This window comes from Aythya ferina (genome assembly GCF_964211825.1).
Source record: "Aythya ferina genome assembly, chromosome: 2".
In the NCBI taxonomy this organism is placed as follows: domain Eukaryota; kingdom Metazoa; phylum Chordata; class Aves; order Anseriformes; family Anatidae; genus Aythya; species Aythya ferina.
The window spans coordinates 45,719,035-45,738,259 of record NC_140297.1 but is presented as its reverse complement, the minus strand read 5'-3'; the positions used below and the strand labels follow the sequence as shown (position 1 = coordinate 45,738,259).

Genomic DNA, 19,225 nt, shown 5'->3' with positions numbered 1-19,225 from the left:
CACCACAGACCTCTGATCTTTAACTGGGAGAGGTAACCCAGCTGGCTGAGCAGTAACCTGACAAGAGCTATAGGTGTTCTGAGTATTCAAGGAGTAGATTATCTTACCTTCGTCTTCCTAGCCAAAAATTTAAAGATGGGACATTGAAAAACAGGTAACTAAGTTGCAAAATGAGAAACAGGTAATGAAATTGCAAAAATTAAGTGCTATTGGCTTATGAAACCAGTGAAGTTTGTACTGTCTGTGGCTGTGCTAGTTAGTACTCTCCGCCAAGAAGAACCCATACATGAGTTGATTTTGTGAAGGTCAGCATCTTGAGCCCTCGGATAGCAAAGATTAGGTTTCTCATAGGGTTGTGATCAGTCCTCTACGCACATTTTAAAGTGTCTTTGTCTTTGCATGTGTGAGTGCAATGAAGGATTTTAAAATACAATATGTTAGTTAAACTTACAATGACTCCAAGTGGAGCAGCATTGTGGTTTACAGGTTTTGGATAGGTTGTGCAGACATATGTATGAAAATGCTGATTATAAAGCCTGTCAACGCAGAACCGTACTTAAAACTGACCTCCTAAAATCTCTGTAATTTCTGTTTGTTGGATTGTGAGTTTCTTGCAGAACTGCAACTAACTCCAGCCAAAATGACAGGCGTCTGTGGCTCTTCCCTCCCCTCCTCCTGCAATTTCTCTGAATTCCAGAAGTAACATGTGAATGCCATTTATAAACTAGGGATTTATTCCATCCAGGCAGCCTGCATTTTTTTCAAAGCACTGGAGTCTTTCAGAGACCTGCGTTGGACTAGAACTTCTTTCTTTCTGGAATTTATGCTCAAAGTTGGACTGAAATTTGTTTGGGATGTTCAGAACTTTAGGCTGGAAGGAGCAGAAAGGCCAGGAATTTGTCCTTTTTTGCTGTGCTTAGATGGGAAAAAGTATGCATGAAACTGAGGTATGCATTTGCCTTCCAAGGACTTATTTGTTCTGATGATTTAGAACTCCTGACCAGATGTCTGGTTCTCAGTGAACTCCTCACAAAGTTCAACATGAAAGCTTCTTCTGATTTGTTCACAGAGTGGTGAAATTCTGCCTTTTTTTTTTTTTTGAAGCAGGGATGTTTTTTGAGTGTAGTTTACAAAACCGTTTGTGTGCTGATGCCAGAAAGTCAAAATAACCTTTCTTGTAAACCTCACTTCAACATAAATGTGATTTAGAAGATACCACATGTGCAATTCTGTGGAAAAGGAGAAGAGTCAGTTACCCCTTCAGAGCCCAACACTTCTCCTCTCAGGGGAATACGCTGCAAAGCGTGTGTTGTGTTCTCTGGGGGCTGATCACCTGCCCGTTGTACTTGCCCAAATGAGTTGACTGAGTTCTTCCTTTTCTCTACCAAGCTGATTTATCCCTTCCCACCTCAGCTTTTTGCTCAGCTGTTTAGCTCAGAAGCCTAGCGCTGCCTGTGGGCCACAGATAGCCCTGATCAAAAACAAAGGACGAACAGCATGCTGCAGGAGAGGAAGGTGAACAGCCCTCAAAACAGATCAGAAGGAAATAAATCTCTCTTCTCACTTCCTGGCCATCCCAGCAGCTGGCCTTACAAGGAAGGAGCTCTTCTCGAAGCCAGGTGGTTGTATTGTGTAGGCCAGAGGCTCACAGGCCTTGTGGTAACAGCTGCCTGAACAGTTACAAAGGTAAAAGATCCTCGTTTCTACGTGTCCAGTGCAGTCCTGCCCTCTTTTCCCTTTGTTGTGTGCGTGAGACATTGAAAGGAATGAGGGCATGCTTGGGTACTAAGGAACTTTTAAAGAAAAAAATAGCAGGGATTAGGTGTCTTAGAAAAATTTTGCCATTTTAATCGATGGTAAAATCTTTTAGGACCTGTACATTAAAATGTCAGCTTTATGCTACAAATATGCGTATCAAATAAGGTTCTCAATGGCTTGGTATGCTAGCAGATTATTTTCAGTCAACAGTTTGCACTGAGCTTATATATTTGAAGCACAAACTAAAATCATTTGCTTAAGGGAAGTTCCTGAAGTTGTTGCAATAGTAGCAGTCATCAGTGATAACCCTTAAGAGGTCTTATTCGCCTAACTCGCTGGCTATAATGTGGTCAGCATTTCATTCCCATGTAGATCCTCCAGTCTTTACAGCTTGAAGAAGTTTTACTTTCAAATTGGCAGCATTTCACCTTCAGGTGTGCTTTGTGTTACACTTACTTGCTAAGCTGCAGTGGAGACAAAAGTAATTAGATTCCTCGTCAAGTTCCTTCTTGTTCTTTTTTCATAGGAACAGGTGGCAGAGCTGGGTCCTGGAGGGTTTGGATGTTTGGCTTTTGGTTTTCTCCCCATAATTCAATTTGCATACTAAGTAATAATACGGATTTTGTTCATGTTTGCTTACTGAGTATAAACACAGAAGTCGATTGCAGACTTGTTCCTGTAACACAAAAAGAAGGCAGATTTATCCACATGAAGCTTCATTTGATTCTGTATTGAGATTTTCATAGTGAAAATTATTTTTGTGACTTTTTTTAAGGTGCTGGGAACCCGAATTGCAAAGTTGCAATTGTAATGGGCAAAACCAAAAACTCCTCAGCATCCAGGTAAGGAGTTACATTAGATTCAGAGAGTTACCTAAAATTTGTTTCACTGCTTGCAAAAACTTTAAGTGGGATAGCATTAATTGCCTTGATTGGTTGGCTGTGGGTGTGAATTACAGGGGACTTCCAAACCTGTTCGTGCATCTTTTTAGCAAACAATGTTGGTGACCTGTTCCTGCTCTGCTCTCAGCTGCTGCTGATTGAAAGCTCTCAATTTTTTCACTCTCACCAACTTGCACCCACGTGCTTCCCCCTCCATTGCAGTAGCTCGAGTGTTTGTGCAGCTGTGTGATGAATTGGATCAGGAAATTCTCTGGAGTTCACCAACTTTATCTTGGCCGCAGTATTTTTAGTTTGAATTAGTTGTTTCCAGAACAGGAGAGTGGGGCAGCTTCCTCTGCTGCCAGTGTGCGTGCAGCTGTGTCCATGTGCACTGGATGCACGAAGTCAGCCTGTGTGTATGGGTGAGCTGGGTGGGCAGCCAACATGGGCCTCATATTGCCTGCTGACACATGGCCACCGGCTCCCTAAATGGCCTCTTTTGTGCCATGACTGCTCTTAGGGTAGTGCCCGTTCTGCTGTCACCATCACTGTGGGATTAGGGCCCCGTGGCACACGTCCTGACTCTCTGCAAGCATCAGCCCACAGGAAGAGAGGAGAGTCAGTTGTTGTCTAGGGTAGAGAAGAATTTATGACTTGAATGCACCTCTTTATGGGGTGTCATATCCTTATGTCAATAGCATGCTGCCTTTTTTTTCCTACTTAATTTGAAATTTATACCACCTTGGGCTTACAATTTGTAAGTGTGGCTTATGAAAATGGTTAACGAGAGAAATTGCTTGCTTAAACAATAACAAAACACAACTTCGCAAAGCTTGCCTGAACAGACAAGTACAAGTGGCCTATCAGAGACCTGAAGCTGTCTGCTAAGTTCTTCAAAAAATTATCTGTAGGTACAGAAATTAAGTTTGAGACACAGGGTGTTTATGTGAAGTTACGTGCATAGAGAGCATTGCACATCTTTAATCAGACCTACTCATTCCATTCCTACATAGGAATACAATTTTTCTTTTTGCTTAAAATAAGGATGAGGCATGTCACGTTCAACTGCTATTACCGAACCGAAATTTCCTCTTGCAAAAATCTTATGCAAGCTGTGAGTAAAATGCTTTGTGACTGGTTCCACTGAAATCACGCAGCTTGTGACACACAAGGTTAAAACAATTTTTATTGCCAAGTTGGATTTTAGCCCAAATTCCACTGATGATCAGAGGTTTTTGGATTTGATAAGCTTCCATTGAAAAGTAAACAGTAACTGTCTTCCAGCATACAGGATGCTTTGTCCAGAGGCTGTGCAAGCTGTGGCATCTGTTGAGCTCTTGGAAGCTGAACAAGAGTTCACGGAAGGAATTGTTGTTCTGCACTTTCTAGAACAGGAGACTTGAGTTCCAGTACCTGGGAAGTCGCCTCCAGTCTTGTGTGACTACTAACTGCCCTTAAATTTCCTGGAGGAATTTAAACATGAGGGTCATTTTCCTGAACTACGGGCAAGCCAAAATTATGACGATGATAAATGTGTTTTGAGAACAAAAAGGAATAGCCAAGAGGAGGAAATGGGCTGTGCGATACAGGAGCAGATGGTAGAAACTTGCACAGGTGACAGACACGATACTTTTTCATTCATGGTGCATTAGATGGTAAAGTTCAAGGAGGTTTGCAGCACGCATGCCATCCTCTGTGCAGGCAGGATGGCTGCAAGCAGTATAGGTAAATCTCACAATTTTCTTTATGGAAGTGCTAAAGTGAGGATAGAAAATAAAAAAGGGGAGGGGACAGAGGGGGTAGCTCAAAGTTAATTGCAACTTGTATCTTCTGTCTTGATCAGGTACAAGCAGCACAGCATGATCCTTGTTCCCATGGACACGCCAGGAGTGAAGCTGATTAGACCCCTCTCCGTGTTTGGCTACCTGGGTAGGTGATGGTTATTTATCAGCTGTATGGCTGGTAAGTTGTTGGCGATCTCAGCAGCTGCAGTAATACTCGAGAATATTGTATATGACATAGACCAATAAAATGCAGACAAACAGTCAAATTGAAGGCCTCTATTATTTTTTTTAATATGCATATTGCATCCTCCTTCATTTTACCCTGCTGCTGTGTTTTCTCTCTACCTGCAGATGAGATCCATGGAGGCCACTTTGAGATACATTTTAATGACGTGCGAGTACCTGCCTCCAATATAATACTGGGTGAGTTTCAGTATTAATTCCTTCTTAACACGTACAGCAACAAACCAAATTTTACAAAACGGTTTGTTTTATGACTCATCCTAAGTTAGCGTAAACTGCTAGTAGGGGATTCCTTAGATAAGGTGTGTCCAGCAGGACTGGCTGGCTGAGCCAGGTTCTCAAACACGTGTAAGAGGGAGCCACGCGTTCTGTAGCAGCCTGGCTGCTGTATGAATAGAGCTTGTTTAGAGCAAAAAGATGAATGAAGAAAGTAAGTTAGCTGTTGTGCAAAAATCAGTTCCCTGAAGCAGAGCAAAGCAGAAACCGTCAGTGGCATTCTTTCCCCCAAGCCACTTTTTTAAAAAAGGCAGTGAAGTCTATGAAAAGAGTGTTTTGCTGTAGGCTGTGGCCAGCCAAACCTGGGTACCTGCAGATTTAGCAGAACTGAAAGAAAAATGGAAGAATGAGCTGGCCAGCTCTGTGACCTTTTGCAGGGACACCTTTGCTCTAGTTCTCTTAGCTGGAAAACATCAGCATTTAAATAGTTGTGGGTTTTTTTTATAATTATTTTTATTACTCTGAAAGAACTTTCTCTCTGTAGTAGCCCTTGGACTTGGAAAGCTCAAAGTTTTCCCCCGGATTGTTATACCAGGCCCCACAGGTGTATATTTCAGTGTGAGATTAACAACATTTAAATGAAATCAGGTAAACCAAAGCCTCTCAGAAACCACCTTGGGGTGTTCTTTGTGCTGTAGGTTGTATTAACAGTAGGTTAATACAGACCTAGTTAAATGAGCACAACAATCCCACAAAATAAGCTTTCAGGTTTGCTTTTAGCAGTGATGCTATGTGGCCCCTTCTGCTCTGAGCCACGAATTGTTTGAAGCAGGAACCAAGGAATGTGCATGTACCTGTTTTTTCTTTCCCACCAGGTGAGGGAAGAGGGTTTGAGATCGCACAAGGTCGGCTCGGGCCAGGCCGAATTCATCACTGCATGAGGTCCATCGGTGCGGCTGAAACCGCTTTAGAGATCATGTGCCAGCGTGCAGCAGAGAGAGAGACTTTTGGGAAGAAGCTGTACCACCACGTAAGCATGTTCTCTCTTTGTCCTAGTTCACGCAGTCCAGATACCACCTGTTGTTTTGCCCATGCAATGGACAATGCAATAGCTGTGCCCTGCCATGAAGTTACTGTTAATGATGCTTCAGAGGTCTAAGGAAAAAAAATCATATTGGGAGGCTCCCATTTTTCACTGTAACTTTAGGATTTTTTTTTCCTTACAATCCTTAGCTGGTTTTCAATACAGATTTTGCTACTATGGTTTTCATCTTCTTCTAGTGATGTTTGGACAGGTATTTGATTAATGGTATGCATTAAAGTATAGCCCAGTACAAGGCCAAACTGGGATTTTGGTCTTTTCTAGCTCTGGACTTGAAATACAGTTTTGTGAGAGCGAGCTTCTCTCTTGGATCAATAGGCAGAATAAGCTGACAGTCTCCTTTTAATAGGAATCCATAGGAATTTATGGGAATTTAGGAGGTAGCCTATCACATTTCAAGTGTTCCTCAGCCTTACCCAGCAGATAAGATGACTTTATTGGAAAAAAAAAACATGTAAAGGCAATGGAAAGAGGAAGCTGAGTTAGTGTCTGGCACAGGTTATGGAGAAGTTTGTATAGAGCCAGAGGGAACGAGCTTACAGATCCACTTAACAGTCGTGTCATTGCCAAACTTCCCTTCACTGCTACAACACAGAATTAATAACAGTTGGATGAGGTGCACTCTGCGTTTGTCAGCAGCTCATCAGAAGAAGACTGATGAAGCCACAGGCAAGACAGGGCAGGAGGCAGCTGCATCTTCCACTACAGCCCGGAGCATGCCTGAGACTGGCGGAGGCTCCAGCGGGCTGTTCAGTGACCAGCATCACATGAACGTTTTTCTGATGTGCACAGAGAAAACAGCTGAGAAGGAAAGGGCTGCCAGGATCAGATTTTGCAAGCAACTATCCCGTATTTCAAACTTCATTTGGATTAAGGGAGCTGCTAATTTATCACTGTGAAGACAGATGCAGCCGGCACCACCCTGCAGCTGTTTGCCAGGGTGTGTTAACACACCAGTACCAGTAGCTTACGAAAAACAACTGGTTTCTCTCTCCTTTTTCACCACCTCACCCTATCAAACACCCCAAGTTTTTGTATAGCGTGGCACGGCACATGGAAAGAGGGTTGTGAGGTGCAGTATCAGGTAAAGGAAAGCAGGGAGTAAAAAAACAAGCTAATTTCTTGAAGCCCTTCAAAGCCTATTAGCCCATGGGGATGCTCACAGAAATGAGAGTGAACCAGGCTATATTTTCCCTCCCTCCTTGCTTGTCCCTTCCAGGAAAAGCAGGGCTGTAGCTTTTTTGTGTTAAATATTTTTTTCTTTTTTCCCCCTCATAGTAAATTAGATGCATCTAACTAGCTTTAATTTACACAAGTTCCTCTCCAAATGACTGAAGGTATGCTGAGGAATACAGACACCTTCCTTAGGGCAGGTTTACCCTGGCAAGGTAGAAGGCATTGTTATTTCTTTTCTCTGTCTCCCCAGGAAGTTGTTGCCCACTGGATTGCTGAGTGCCGCCTTAGCATAGAACAGGCGAGACTGCTAACGCTAAAAACAGCCAGCAAGATTGACATGTTGGGCAACAGAAGAGCTAGGAAAGAGGTAAGCTTGTTGGCAGCTGGAACCTGCGCTTTTTCACAAGATAACTGGTTGAAATTTAAGCTAAAAATATTGCTAAAAGTTGGCCTAATCACAGAGTACAACTTCATGTTGCAATAGGAACTCTCATATTGAGATTGAAAAGAGAGCTCAGTTTAAAAAGTTTAATTTTTAAATACTTGATCAGATTGAAGTAGAGCCCAGTCACCTCAACCCAATGGCAAAGTTTTGTGTTTTTCTCCTGGAGAGGATTTAACTCACTAAGAGAATTGGAAGAGCAGAGTGCTCATCCATCCTCTAGAGAAGAAGGGATGCACTATGAGAAACCAGGCCTCAGTAGAACGGTTTGGTAAAATGTTCTCTCATGAAACTGTTGCTATTATGTTCTCCTTTAACCACAGGTAGCCATGACCAAAGTGGTTGTACCTCGAGCTGTGCTTAAAGTGATTGACTGTGCGATCCAAGTGTGCGGGGGAGGTGGAGTTTCCCAGGATTTTCCTTTGGCTTCACTGTGAGTAAGGGATACTTGTGTTAAGCAAAAGGCTTAATTACTAGAGATAAGGTAATTTTATCATGCCAGTACATGCTTTTTTTTTTTTTTTTTAAACCTCAGGGAGCCAGAAATCATAGTAAACAGGCCCTCTTGCACAACTTGCTCTTCAAATTAAATCCCCATGCATTGCTTTATCCTTAGGAAAACAAACAACCACACAACCAAAAAACAACCACCACCAAAACACAGAAGCTGCCAGTGGACCTAAAGCGGTTCTTACAAGCAGCAGGAGAGGATCTGTTTCTAAAGCTCAGTCTGATCCCTTATGTTGATGAAGTAAAGTATGCCTTTGGGATTTCCAGCCCATGCATCTCAACCCTGCCAGAAGGATTTTGCTGCAGTACCTCCTGTGTTATGAACATCACCTCCTGTCTTTTGAGGAATCTCATTAAAAGGATGACTAGCAGAAATAGTTGAGAACTCCTGCTGTCAGACTAGTTTGCTACTGCAAAAGGGCTGTTCCTAATTCAGATCTTCCCACACAGGTTTGCTTACATTCGCACCTTGCGCCTGGCAGACGGGCCTGATGAAGTTCATCTCTCAACAATTGCGAGGTGGGAGCTGCTCGATCAATCAAAGAAGCTAACTGCAAAAATTTGATGTCAGCATAAAGCCCTCTCATGTGGATGGAGGCCTTAGAAAGATCACATCACTCAGTGCAATAATGTCTAAGCTAAAATTGGATCAATATAAAACCTTGATTCTGGTTTGAATCAGTATGCATTCTCAACCTTAACTTGTAAGTATTACATTTATTAATCAGGGCTTGCTCTAAGAGTTTGTAGAATGCCCTGTCTGAAGTAAGGGTACATGTAAACAGGATTTGTCTGGGTTCTTTATAACACTGATTAAAATCTATTTTCTAACAGGCTTAAAGTGCTTTATTTGCTTTGAGCCAAAGCCCTCTAATTTTTTATTGTAGAGTCAAAGCAGTTTTCATTTGGTGATTTCATACGATTTATGGCAAGTTGACAAACTTAATTACTGACTAAATGACAAACCATTAAACAAATAAATGCTGTTCTTCCCCTTTCCAAAGCTCGGCTTCAGTCCAATCCCCTTTCCTCCCCTTTACCCTGCTCTAAACTCTCCTCATTTTCACCAAACGTTACACTCTGAACTCCCTCTTCCTCCCTTCAAGTGGGGCTAAAGGCAGCACAGGATCTTGGACTTAAGGTGTAGCAGGTTGTTGTCATCTCCTGTTCCTTACGTTGTTCCCTCAAAGTCATCTCCCATTTCTCCTTATCAGCACCATTATTTATCATATTTCCTTGCGACTTTCCTTTTGTGCAGCCTCACAAGCCTCCTCCTGGCTGCAGCTGCTCCTGCCCTTTCTTGAAGATGTCTGAGATTCAGAGGCATCTCCTCTGAAGAGCTGAAATTTTGGCTGGAACCAAGACTGGTTTGCACAGTGCAGTTCATGTTTCCCTCAGCCACCAAACCAGGCTCTGCCATTTGTGCCCATCTCTGAGGTTCCCAAAGGTCACAGTTCCTCAGTGCCGTGTCTGTAACAATCCCCTGACATGAGTTACTTAGCACAGAACTCACTAATACAACAGAAGCAAGCAGATGACAGAAAACAGCACTGTCATTAGTTCTATTTTCTATAGAAGTAGGACAGTACAGGTAGAATATTTCAGCTTTTACAGGGCGATCGACAATTAACTTAATGATAAAAGTGATTATGTTTCTGCATAAATAACCTTAGCCTGATGTCAGAGCTCAGAAAGAAATAGCTGTAGGGCGTAAGGTCAGAACTTGCTCCAGTTTCATCCTGAAGACTGAGGAGAGCTAGGTGAGCATTCACCTGAAAGGCATTCCAGTAAGAGCTGCCGAAGTCAGGGTGCTACAGTTACCAAGTACCTGCAACAGGAAGCTTTCTGCAAATAAGTTTCTTTGTATCAGTTCATTATACCTACAAAATAACAGCTTTCAAGCAAGTGATAACGTTTTTCTGTATTCCCACTGGTATTTGTTTCTTCTTGCCATGACCGTTTCCCAGGAAACTAAGGATGTCAACAAGTGAATTTCAAATACAAGACAACCTACCCTGTACCACTATTCATCATTTAGTAGCTCTGCTCTGGAGTGTCAGAGCCTGCACAACATATTTCTCCAAGCAACAAGTCCTAGGAACCTCGTTTAGCCACGTGCAAATTAAGGTCTTTGGCCACCCTCATTTCCCATACGCTCAAAGAACTGCTACATAAGAACACCAACTTTATCTCATTAACAAGGCTCTTAATTCCCTTTATTTTAAAATTTTATGTACATATGAATGATCTGTATAATGTACACTCAATATAGAAAGTTTTTATATACTGGATAATGTATAGAACATTTCACAATTACACTAATTTCTTACATAACATGTCAACCTTAAGTTTTTTGCTGAAGCTTTTTCAATTTGGTAAAGCCAGTTATACATACAAGTGTCTAACGCTGTTTGATCTCAGGAAGATAACGTTAATGATTAAGGACATCAGTGAACTGGTGCGGGGAGAAACCCTTTGGAAGTCAAGTTCAATGAGGAGTGATCATGTCAGACTGGGAACAGAAGGGATGCCCTTTTAGTGGGGGTTGGTTGGTGAGGTCAAAGTGATTTTAGCCCAATTCCTCTAGACTGTAGCTCAACTCCAGTCATGCTAAGTCATAAAATATAAAAACTAGGAAAGTTTGATTCACAGTCTTGTAAACAAATATAAAGGAACAAAATGTGCTTACGTACAGCAAGAAAAAAAATTCTTGCGTACCCATTTCAGCTGATCCACAGAGTGCTTTCTTATGTTACAGTGTGATAGTTAGAATCACCAACTTTTTCCTAAAAAACAGTCATAGAAAAAGGAATAACACTGTCATTAAACACTTGGAAAGGCAGTAAGTTCACTTCAATGTGTTGGAGGAAAACGCTGTTCCTCATCACTGGCCAGTCTGCCTTTGTGCCTCTTTCACACGAATTTCTAGTCCTTAGCTGACATCTCCCACTTCGTTGTCTACCGGGGGTGGTATGTTGGGCATTACAGATGACGTCGTCCCTGCAGTAAGGTAGCCAGCAACTCCGGGGCCTTTTGGGAAGAAAAACAGAATACTGGCGATTAGTTTAGCTTCTAAAAAGTGACTTAACAGCTTCATTTTAGGCTCATTGATTTTTGTAGGTCTCCTCCAACTGAACTACTCTAATTTCCTCTGGTAGCTCAAATACATCATCCAAGTCAACCCAACAACCTAACCAAGCATTTAAGTTTTCATTTAGATCGTACAATTCATGGGAATCTAGGACCAGCAGCAGTTAAGGCAGCTTAGTCCCTTTAGTCACTAAGTGGGTTAGCTTGTGTGGACCATTCTCAGACTTCACAGTACTTTTCCTCTGACGTGCCAAACAAGTCGTAAAAAAATCCACCCATTATCCAGCTCATTTTCCACCACCGAAGTGGCAGTACAGAGGAGGCACTTTCTGCACCGAGGAGAGGACCTGCTGCAGGTGAAATGCCACCACCAGACTCTACATTTATGCTTTCACCACAGGATTTCCCTGCCACGTATTTAAAATGGAAGCTCACCGTGCTGCCTCAAGCTTGTCTACGGGCTTTGTGCCCTTCCGTAAAAACTCAGCTTTGCGCTGCAGACATGGATCCTCTCCTCAAAGCCTAGAGGTAACATTTAGTCATAAAGAAACTAGAACCAAATGGAATAAGGACTCAGTGCTGCAGCATGAGGTGTTTCAGCAACAATCCTTATAAATCAGTGATCATAGAGAGCTGCCAACCCTCAACGTGTTCCTGCATCAATAAAGTTACTGACTTGATATCTTACCTTCAGCCTACACTGCTGATCTTTGACACGGTAAGTTCTGCTGGCTTCTTTGCTCTCCCATTAAGTCATCTTCACCAATTTCTCCTGTATTTATCACCCCCTTCATTCCCCACCCTCCCTTCTCCCACTGCAGCCAGAACATCAGAGCGTGGTTTCCCTCATCTCAGTGCAAACAGTCCTGTGCTATGACTGCAAGCAAGGAAACAAAGCAAGCAGTGCCTTTGGCACAGCAATCCCTGGCTTTGGAAGGGATTCTCTGACAGCACATCAGTGGCATCTGAAGGGCCAGACCCACTTGTACACGGCCTAGTACAAAAATTCCACTAGTGCTCTCGTCCCTTTAACTCTTTCATCATGAATTATTCCCGAAATGCTTCAGGAGTTAGTTCATCTGTAGAGCCAGCCAGTATCACCTGCTTCAGATTTTAGTTTTCTGCTGCGTGCAGAAAGAAGGCAAGTTTGTCAGCGTTTTGCAGTCTGGGAACACACATTTGTTACAATTCGGTGACATGCATCCATTATTGGGAAGGTAGCAAAGGCTGCGTGCATTTTGCAAGATGGTATCTACCTGCTTTAGAGAGCTACACAGAAGTTAGCAAGCTGCCTGGCAGAGCAGATCTAAAGCCCACTTCTCAGGTGAAGGGGACTGCTGCCAGTTAGAAGGGAAGGAGAAGAGACACCTGAGGGAAGAGAAATAAGCAAGGGAAGTTTCAAGGGAAGTGCAAATAGCAAAGCAATTTGAAGCAAAAGGTAAGGCAGAATATAAGGCAGGTTAAAAAAATTGCAGTTCATTTTCCACCTATACTTTTGTTACTTTGTAACAGCATCTTCGTTCTGTATTTGCAAGCACTTAAACATGAAGCAATTTCAATGCAGCACAGTCCCTAAGGCAGTTAGATAGCTACATTGCCCCCAGTCCCAAGCTTGTCAGTTTCTGGCATGTAGTTTCAGCTCTTTGCCAGTAATCGGACAGGGTTTACAGCACATTTCTAAACCATAATACCTACAAAATACCAAAGAAGTCAGCACCAACTGCATCAAGAGTTTTTGCCAAAGTGGCACTAAATTGCTATAGAGCAATAATCAGTAAACTCCTGTTCAGAGCTGAAGCACTGCATTTTTCCTATGTGGAACGACACAGGAGGTGTTGCCACAAGTATCTATGCACCAAACAATAAGCAGCTGCCTCTAGAATGTAAAGTTCTAGACTTTAGAAGCTTTTTCTTCATTTTCTCAAAATACATGCCAGGATCATGCAAGGAACTTTTCTGTCTACATAGCCATCTGACTTACACACCTCTATTTCAGTTGCACGCAAAAGCTCAATCAAGATTCCCACATTAAACTAAATGAGAAAGTTCCACGCAGCATATGGAAGTGCTCACACTGACTTGTCACAAAAAACGAAAGCCATAGTCGGGAAGCTAAACTAAGAGATTAAGTAATTTCTTGCACTCACTTAGCTGCTGACTAGTAAGGATTCAAAAGTTTGAATCAGGTTTTGCATTAGAAAAAATTTACTATAATGCAGTTATACAGAACAGTTTCAGATTCAGCAAGTAATCTGTGATCAAGTACAGCACAAACAGCAAGAGCACTCTTCCACCCTGCAAGCGAGACTGTGGTGGCACCCCTGGGGCACAACTTCAGTCCTGGCACCCGCAGGGGGCTCACCCAGAACACACCCCAGGTGTGTTCCAGTGTAAGCTGCACGTACAGGCACGAGGCCGTTCCCACCAGAGAACGGCTCTGCCAGTGCACTGAGCCTTACTAGGAAACGGCTTCACACCCAGGGCTGCTAGCACTCAAACTGCTCTGGTACCATCACTACGTGCCTTGTGCTAAAGCAGCGTAATTCACGTGGCCCAATGAATGTAGTTCAGCTACTTAAAGTACCACTGCCTTTCAGACAAAGCTTAAGTTTGATTTTTGAAGAGTTTTACCTCCCCCATCCCCAACTTCAGAAAGCAATTTGCTGTAGGACTCAGGTACACTGAACCTAACAAAGTGAGAAGTTACTCTTGTTCAGTAGATCTCAATAAATCTCTACCACTACAGCGTACGTGCAAGACTTGCCTGTGTCCAGACTCCACTGCTCTGATATTTTTTTTAAGTAGATACAGCAAAGACTATTCACAAAAATACATTATTTACAAGGAAAAACAAACAAACAAACAAAAAAACCCTTGACAAATACTTTTAGAAGTTTAACATTTTTACAGCATTTGCTGTTCAGGCCACATGACAGCACTAGATCCTAAAGATAACCACTATCCCCAGAGTCAAGTCTGACAATCGAGTAACAGTTTGCTATGATTCAAAACAAATAGAAAAGGGTTGCTGACCTGTGAGGTATCCTGCTGTTTGTGTCTCAGAAATGAACAAGTCATGTTTCTGATCTTTGAAGGCACTCCACACAGAAGAACGGGACAGAATTTCATTTACCTATAGTATTGGAAGAGATTAAGAGTAAGACTTGCCATATTCTAGAGGAATAAACTTCTTTTCTGGAACCAAATCTTTCTGAAGGGATTACGAAATAGTACAGCATATACGTCCATAGTGTTGCTGCAGTTGTCTACAACAATATTCATCAGGACAAACAAAAAAGCAATTTACATTTCTAACAGAAGTCCTGAAGAGTTATCAGTAAAAACCTAGCTGAAGGAAGCTTAAAGAACATTTCCGGCACTTGGAATTGGTCTTTTTGCCTAGTACTCTTCACCATACATTGAACCAGTGACTCCTCCACAGGAAACAGATCGAGAAGTTCCAACATGCCATAATTTTGTAGTTGCACAATATTAACATTCTAGGCTTGACAGCCATAATAAGATTAAACAAGGGATGTTCAGAGTCGGATATTCTGTATGTACAAAGCTCAATTCAGCACTTTTCAGCACTTACCTGTTCTCCATACTGTAGGCTGCGAGACATGGATTTCAGAGTTTTAACAATCTGAGCTTTTGTCGCAGATGGGCTTTCCAGGTTCTCAAGACCAATACCTTCAAGCAGCTTTAGAAGATAAGGGACCAGATCCGCTTTCAAAGCCTAGAACCATACACAAAAGAGCTGTCTTAACACAGACTAGTAAGTTCCACGTGTTCCAGATGTCTTACGTTCTCGGACTGCTATCATTAGCACGAACCAAAAGTAACAACAGCTCGTATGAAGTATGTTTAGCTAGGCAGTTTTCCTGAGTAACCCAAATAACCACAAACAAAAGCAAAGATTGCTGTCCAGCAGTTCAGCTCTGTGTACATGTATGTACAATTTCAGTTGATTTAGCTGCCATTCTCATGTTATGCTTTCTCAGCAGCCATGAGTCAACATTACCCTATGCACAGTTCAAGCTTCAATGCTCGGGCAACATCCCTGGCCAGATCTGCATTCGGGATTTCTCACTTCTCCAACATGAAAAGCACATTTTAAAGCCTCCTAGACACTGAAGTTGAATAGTACCTCTGTTCCTATGAACAGATTAGGTAGCCAAACATCACGTTTCTGTAACTGAGCACATACTACTTACTTGAGCTACTAAGTCATTTTGTTCCTTCTGAAACATTCGATTAAGTGCTTCACAGGCTACACCAATTACATCTGGTCTCTTTTTCATTCCATTCATGAGAGGGCTAATGGTCTCAAGCGATGCCATTGCTCGAACACAAAGCTATGAAGAAACAGAAACAACCAGAATACTTGATTTATTTTATGCTAAGCTTGATTATGGCAGATCTGGTCAGCCAACCATAAATTCCCATAAGAAACAATGTTTCTCAGTTCCTTTAACCTACCAATTCTCCATTCATCAACTAAAGTCCCTGTTCACTTGGTACGTGGTATTTACAGTCAGCATAATTCCTTTCTACAAGCATTACTAACCACCACGAACTCCAACTACACTGTTCTGGACTGTTTAAATGATTCTGTACCTCATTGTCAGACAGTATGTGCATGACACGAATGGCACTTTTCGGAATGGCGTTGTTCTTGTGGTTCATGGCTTGGAGGATCTTGTGAAGATGCCCAAGTGGAGGGACTTGATCGGCTAGCTGAGGCTGAGCACTGAACAGGCACACAGTTGCTGTGGTAATGGTTTCTAAGGTTTCCCCCTGTAGGAAAAATACAAAACCAGAAAATAACTCAGTAAAGCCTAACAAATCCCCAAAATGGTAACACTTCTCTTGTTCTGCATTAGATTTTGTTCCTAATGTCTTTATCATGCGATTCTGCTTTGAAACTTAAACTTTAAGAGAATGCAATCAGCTCCAAAAGCAGTAGATGTTCACTGAATCTCAGGAACCCAGATTCCATAGAAATTAAGCACCATTTTCAGTATCTAGAGAAGCCAATGTCTGGCTGTAGCCTGTGCACACACAGCACCACAGGTGCTGATGTGCCCAGGAAAAGCCTGACAACATTAAGTCAGTAACTTAATGATATTATTAACCGAATGTTTAACATCCTCATTCAAACTACAGAACACTAGCTCTACTGTATTAAGCTAATTCTTAGGCGGGAACCATATTTAGGTCATGTAACTTACCCCATCAGAGTGGGAAATCAGTGTTAGAGAAGGACATTAGAGTTGTCAAGACATGAAAGTTTAGGATGCATAAAGCAAGAGCTATTTTCTTAGGTTGGTCAGTAAATGAATAATTAAGAACAATTTCTTAAGTCTTGTCACTACTGCAACATCAACCTTCAAGACTTACCAGAGCTAGTTCTATGGCTTCTGAGGCTTTAGAAGCACTGACTTGTATTTAGAAGTTGTTTATGTAAAAGCATGTAGGTATGTTTAAAGTAGACAAACCATTCGTGTTGTGAAGAAAGCGTGAGAACTGAAGTTAATCAGATACTAGAAGACCAGTAGCATGAGGCTTCTAAACAAATACAAAGAACAGAGTAAAAACTACAACTTACATGGGGGTTATTTTTCTCCAGTAGTTCAGTAAACTTTTCCAGCAGTGCAATGAGAAATTCCCTTGGTTTCCGTAAAACCCAGGCCGGCTGGGCAATAAAAATCCTTAAGAAGACTCCCCCCACCGAAAGTTCACCATCTGCCTCACCATACACCACAGCAAAGTCTTCAGGCAGCTGTTAAGTTGTAAAGAAAACAGGGAGTTATTACTCAGCAAGGCATATTTGCAAGATCTGTAATTCTAACATCATAACTGTGGGACTGAACTATTCGTCAGAATGGAGCTATGGGAAGAACAATAAGCATCTCATTTTGAGGAAACATGAGGTAAGAAGAGTAGAAAGAACATCACAGTGCAGGTCATACTGCTACAGCGGACTTTTCTTTCAAAGAACACAAGTAGCTGTGTCTATAGCTATACTGGGGTAAACATTAACAAAAGAGAAGTATCAGTAACGTGGCTGATAAAACAGGCCTCTCCTTTCTTCTGCCGTTATGAAGGTATCGTGGAAAAAACAGACATCACTGATTGACCTGACATGAAAAAATGCATCAGGACAATCATATCTGAGATGCAGTGTCTTACTAACATTTCTGAATGTTTTCTAACCCGTTGGTTGGTAAATAGTTTACTATAGCTATGTAATAAGTGACAAGATTTTTTCCAGCAAGCCAGTACTTTCCTTGGTCACTGAATTTTTAGAATGGCCCGAACTATCAGAGAACTTGAAGTATTGGCAAAAAAACCACTGCTAAGTGTCTGACTTCAAAGCATAAGAAGTAATGAAAAATAAAAATAAAACAGTTATCACAGCACTGAATTCCTGTTGGTACACTGAGTAGTATGAAGAAAGCACATCAAGAGAAAGTTAAACAGGCATGTGTTATCAGCTGTCTTGTATTCTCCCTAGGAGCATCTCAAACAGAAACAATAACTTTTACCTTCCAGTTAGTGTCAGGGTTGTCCCTCTGAAGTTTAAAGTGCCTTTAAAAAAAGAAAAAAGATGGTTTAAGGAGCAGAAGAAGCAGCAGTCTTTCCCTACTGTGACACCACATCAGTCTCCCTCCATTTGTGAAGTATTTCCCATAGCTTAAAACCCCATTCTCCTCCTGCTAAATGTTGTGGCAGTGAACACTTATCTAGATGCATAAACCACTGAGTTACGCCTGCAGTATACCACAGGGAACATTTCCTTTTCACTGAAGTCTGGATTGCAAAGATTCTACATTTTACAGACAGAGCCCTGTGATAGTTTTTCCCCAATAACTCTGGTTCACTAAAGGAGCATCTCCGAGGAAATGCTTAGGCAGCAGGTCTCCACGTACTCAAGCATCATCTCTCGAACTGTCGTTGATACTTTCTCCCTGGAGTTGTCATTCCAAATTAACTCAGGATTTTCATGAGTTCCCTCAAAGATATGAACGGCAGCTTCAGGGTTGTCTCTCATAGCATCCATGAAGACGCCAGGTAAAAACTTCATTAGTGTAATCCTAACCTAGAAAGGATGAACAGAATTGACATTTAGAATTGTGTAACACCTAAACAAACAAAAAAGACCCTTACTGAAAAAAAGGTTGAGAACCTCAGTAAGTCTAGTTACCTGGATAGTAATAAAATACACCCAGTATTATCATTTTAGATAGTCACAGCTAGAGACGGATTTGAAATTGGGGTCCCTAATGACAAAGTCAGTACAAACTGGAACCTGGAACCAAACTGCTTGCAATAGTTACAACAGATACAACACTTGTAGGAATCTGCTCAGAAATTTAAAAAAATTAACTGCTTTTTTTGAAAAAAACTACTTTCCTCTTCACATGAATGTTTAAATCACAGAACTATTGGTATTGTTGAGTCTTTAGAGAAAGGCTGTTGCTGTTGAGACAAGAGTTCCAACAAGAGCAGTTCAGATTCTTACCTTTGGACCCACGAGCTTATCTGCAGTCATTTTGGCAAAGAGCTCTGCTGTTTGGGCTCGGACCTGTGGATGAGTTGAGTTGCAGAACATGTCCAGTAAGTAGATTAAAGCACCTGTACAAAGAGATAGGGAAGCATTCAGTTGTTTTTTTTTCTGGTCACAAGTAGTATAAAATTCACTGATTTGACCATCATATTTTAAGTCTACTGTTACAGAAAAAATAGCTTTCAATTTACTACTCTACCTTTTGCCATGGCCTCTTTAATTATTTTTGTGCTTGATGTCAAAGCGTACAAAGTTTCAAGGACCAGTTGCCGACCTGTCAAGATAGATAAGTAGTATTAAGAACTACCATATAGTTTAACTAATCAAAGATAAACTAACAACAAACATCAATCATACATTCATTCTATTACAGAAACTTATTAATTACTACTCAGTTCCTGAAAACAATTAGTCAATGAAATACTATGCAATTCAAATGCAATTTGAATA

The 19,225-nt window shown here is 41.6% G+C and overlaps 2 protein-coding genes across 6 annotated transcripts in view; one reads left to right on the top strand and one right to left on the bottom strand.

The window, feature by feature from the left end:
- ACAD11 (acyl-CoA dehydrogenase family member 11) overlaps positions 1-8,947 on the top strand; it is a 28,538-nt gene extending 19,591 nt beyond the window's left edge. For both annotated transcript variants that reach the window (XM_084511722.1, XM_084511723.1), the window contains 7 exons: positions 2,534-2,600; positions 4,483-4,568; positions 4,775-4,846; positions 5,758-5,912; positions 7,411-7,527; positions 7,926-8,035; positions 8,563-8,947. In XM_084511722.1, coding sequence (XP_084367848.1) covers positions 2,534-2,600; positions 4,483-4,568; positions 4,775-4,846; positions 5,758-5,912; positions 7,411-7,527; positions 7,926-8,035; positions 8,563-8,677 — 722 coding nt within the window. In that variant the 3' untranslated portion in view covers positions 8,678-8,947. The remainder of the gene's footprint in view (positions 1-2,533; positions 2,601-4,482; positions 4,569-4,774; positions 4,847-5,757; positions 5,913-7,410; positions 7,528-7,925; positions 8,036-8,562) is intronic.
- A 1,350-nt stretch (positions 8,948-10,297) lies between these two features.
- The window catches only part of DNAJC13 (DnaJ heat shock protein family (Hsp40) member C13), a 53,762-nt gene continuing 44,834 nt past the window's right edge, over positions 10,298-19,225 (bottom strand). For 3 of the 4 annotated variants that reach the window (XM_084511714.1, XM_084511716.1, XM_084511715.1), the window contains 10 exons: positions 18,975-19,049; positions 18,731-18,843; positions 18,138-18,307; positions 17,754-17,796; positions 16,814-16,987; positions 15,823-16,002; positions 15,420-15,560; positions 14,798-14,941; positions 14,236-14,335; positions 10,298-11,142 (listed from right to left, as the gene is read on the bottom strand). In XM_084511714.1, coding sequence (XP_084367840.1) covers positions 11,045-11,142; positions 14,236-14,335; positions 14,798-14,941; positions 15,420-15,560; positions 15,823-16,002; positions 16,814-16,987; positions 17,754-17,796; positions 18,138-18,307; positions 18,731-18,843; positions 18,975-19,049 — 1,238 coding nt within the window. In that variant the 3' untranslated portion in view covers positions 10,298-11,044. Of the gene's footprint in view, positions 11,143-12,458; positions 12,571-14,235; positions 14,336-14,797; positions 14,942-15,419; positions 15,561-15,822; positions 16,003-16,813; positions 16,988-17,753; positions 17,797-18,137; positions 18,308-18,730; positions 18,844-18,974; positions 19,050-19,225 lie in introns of all 4 variants that reach the window. The other variant, XR_014690506.1, reaches the window with a different exon arrangement.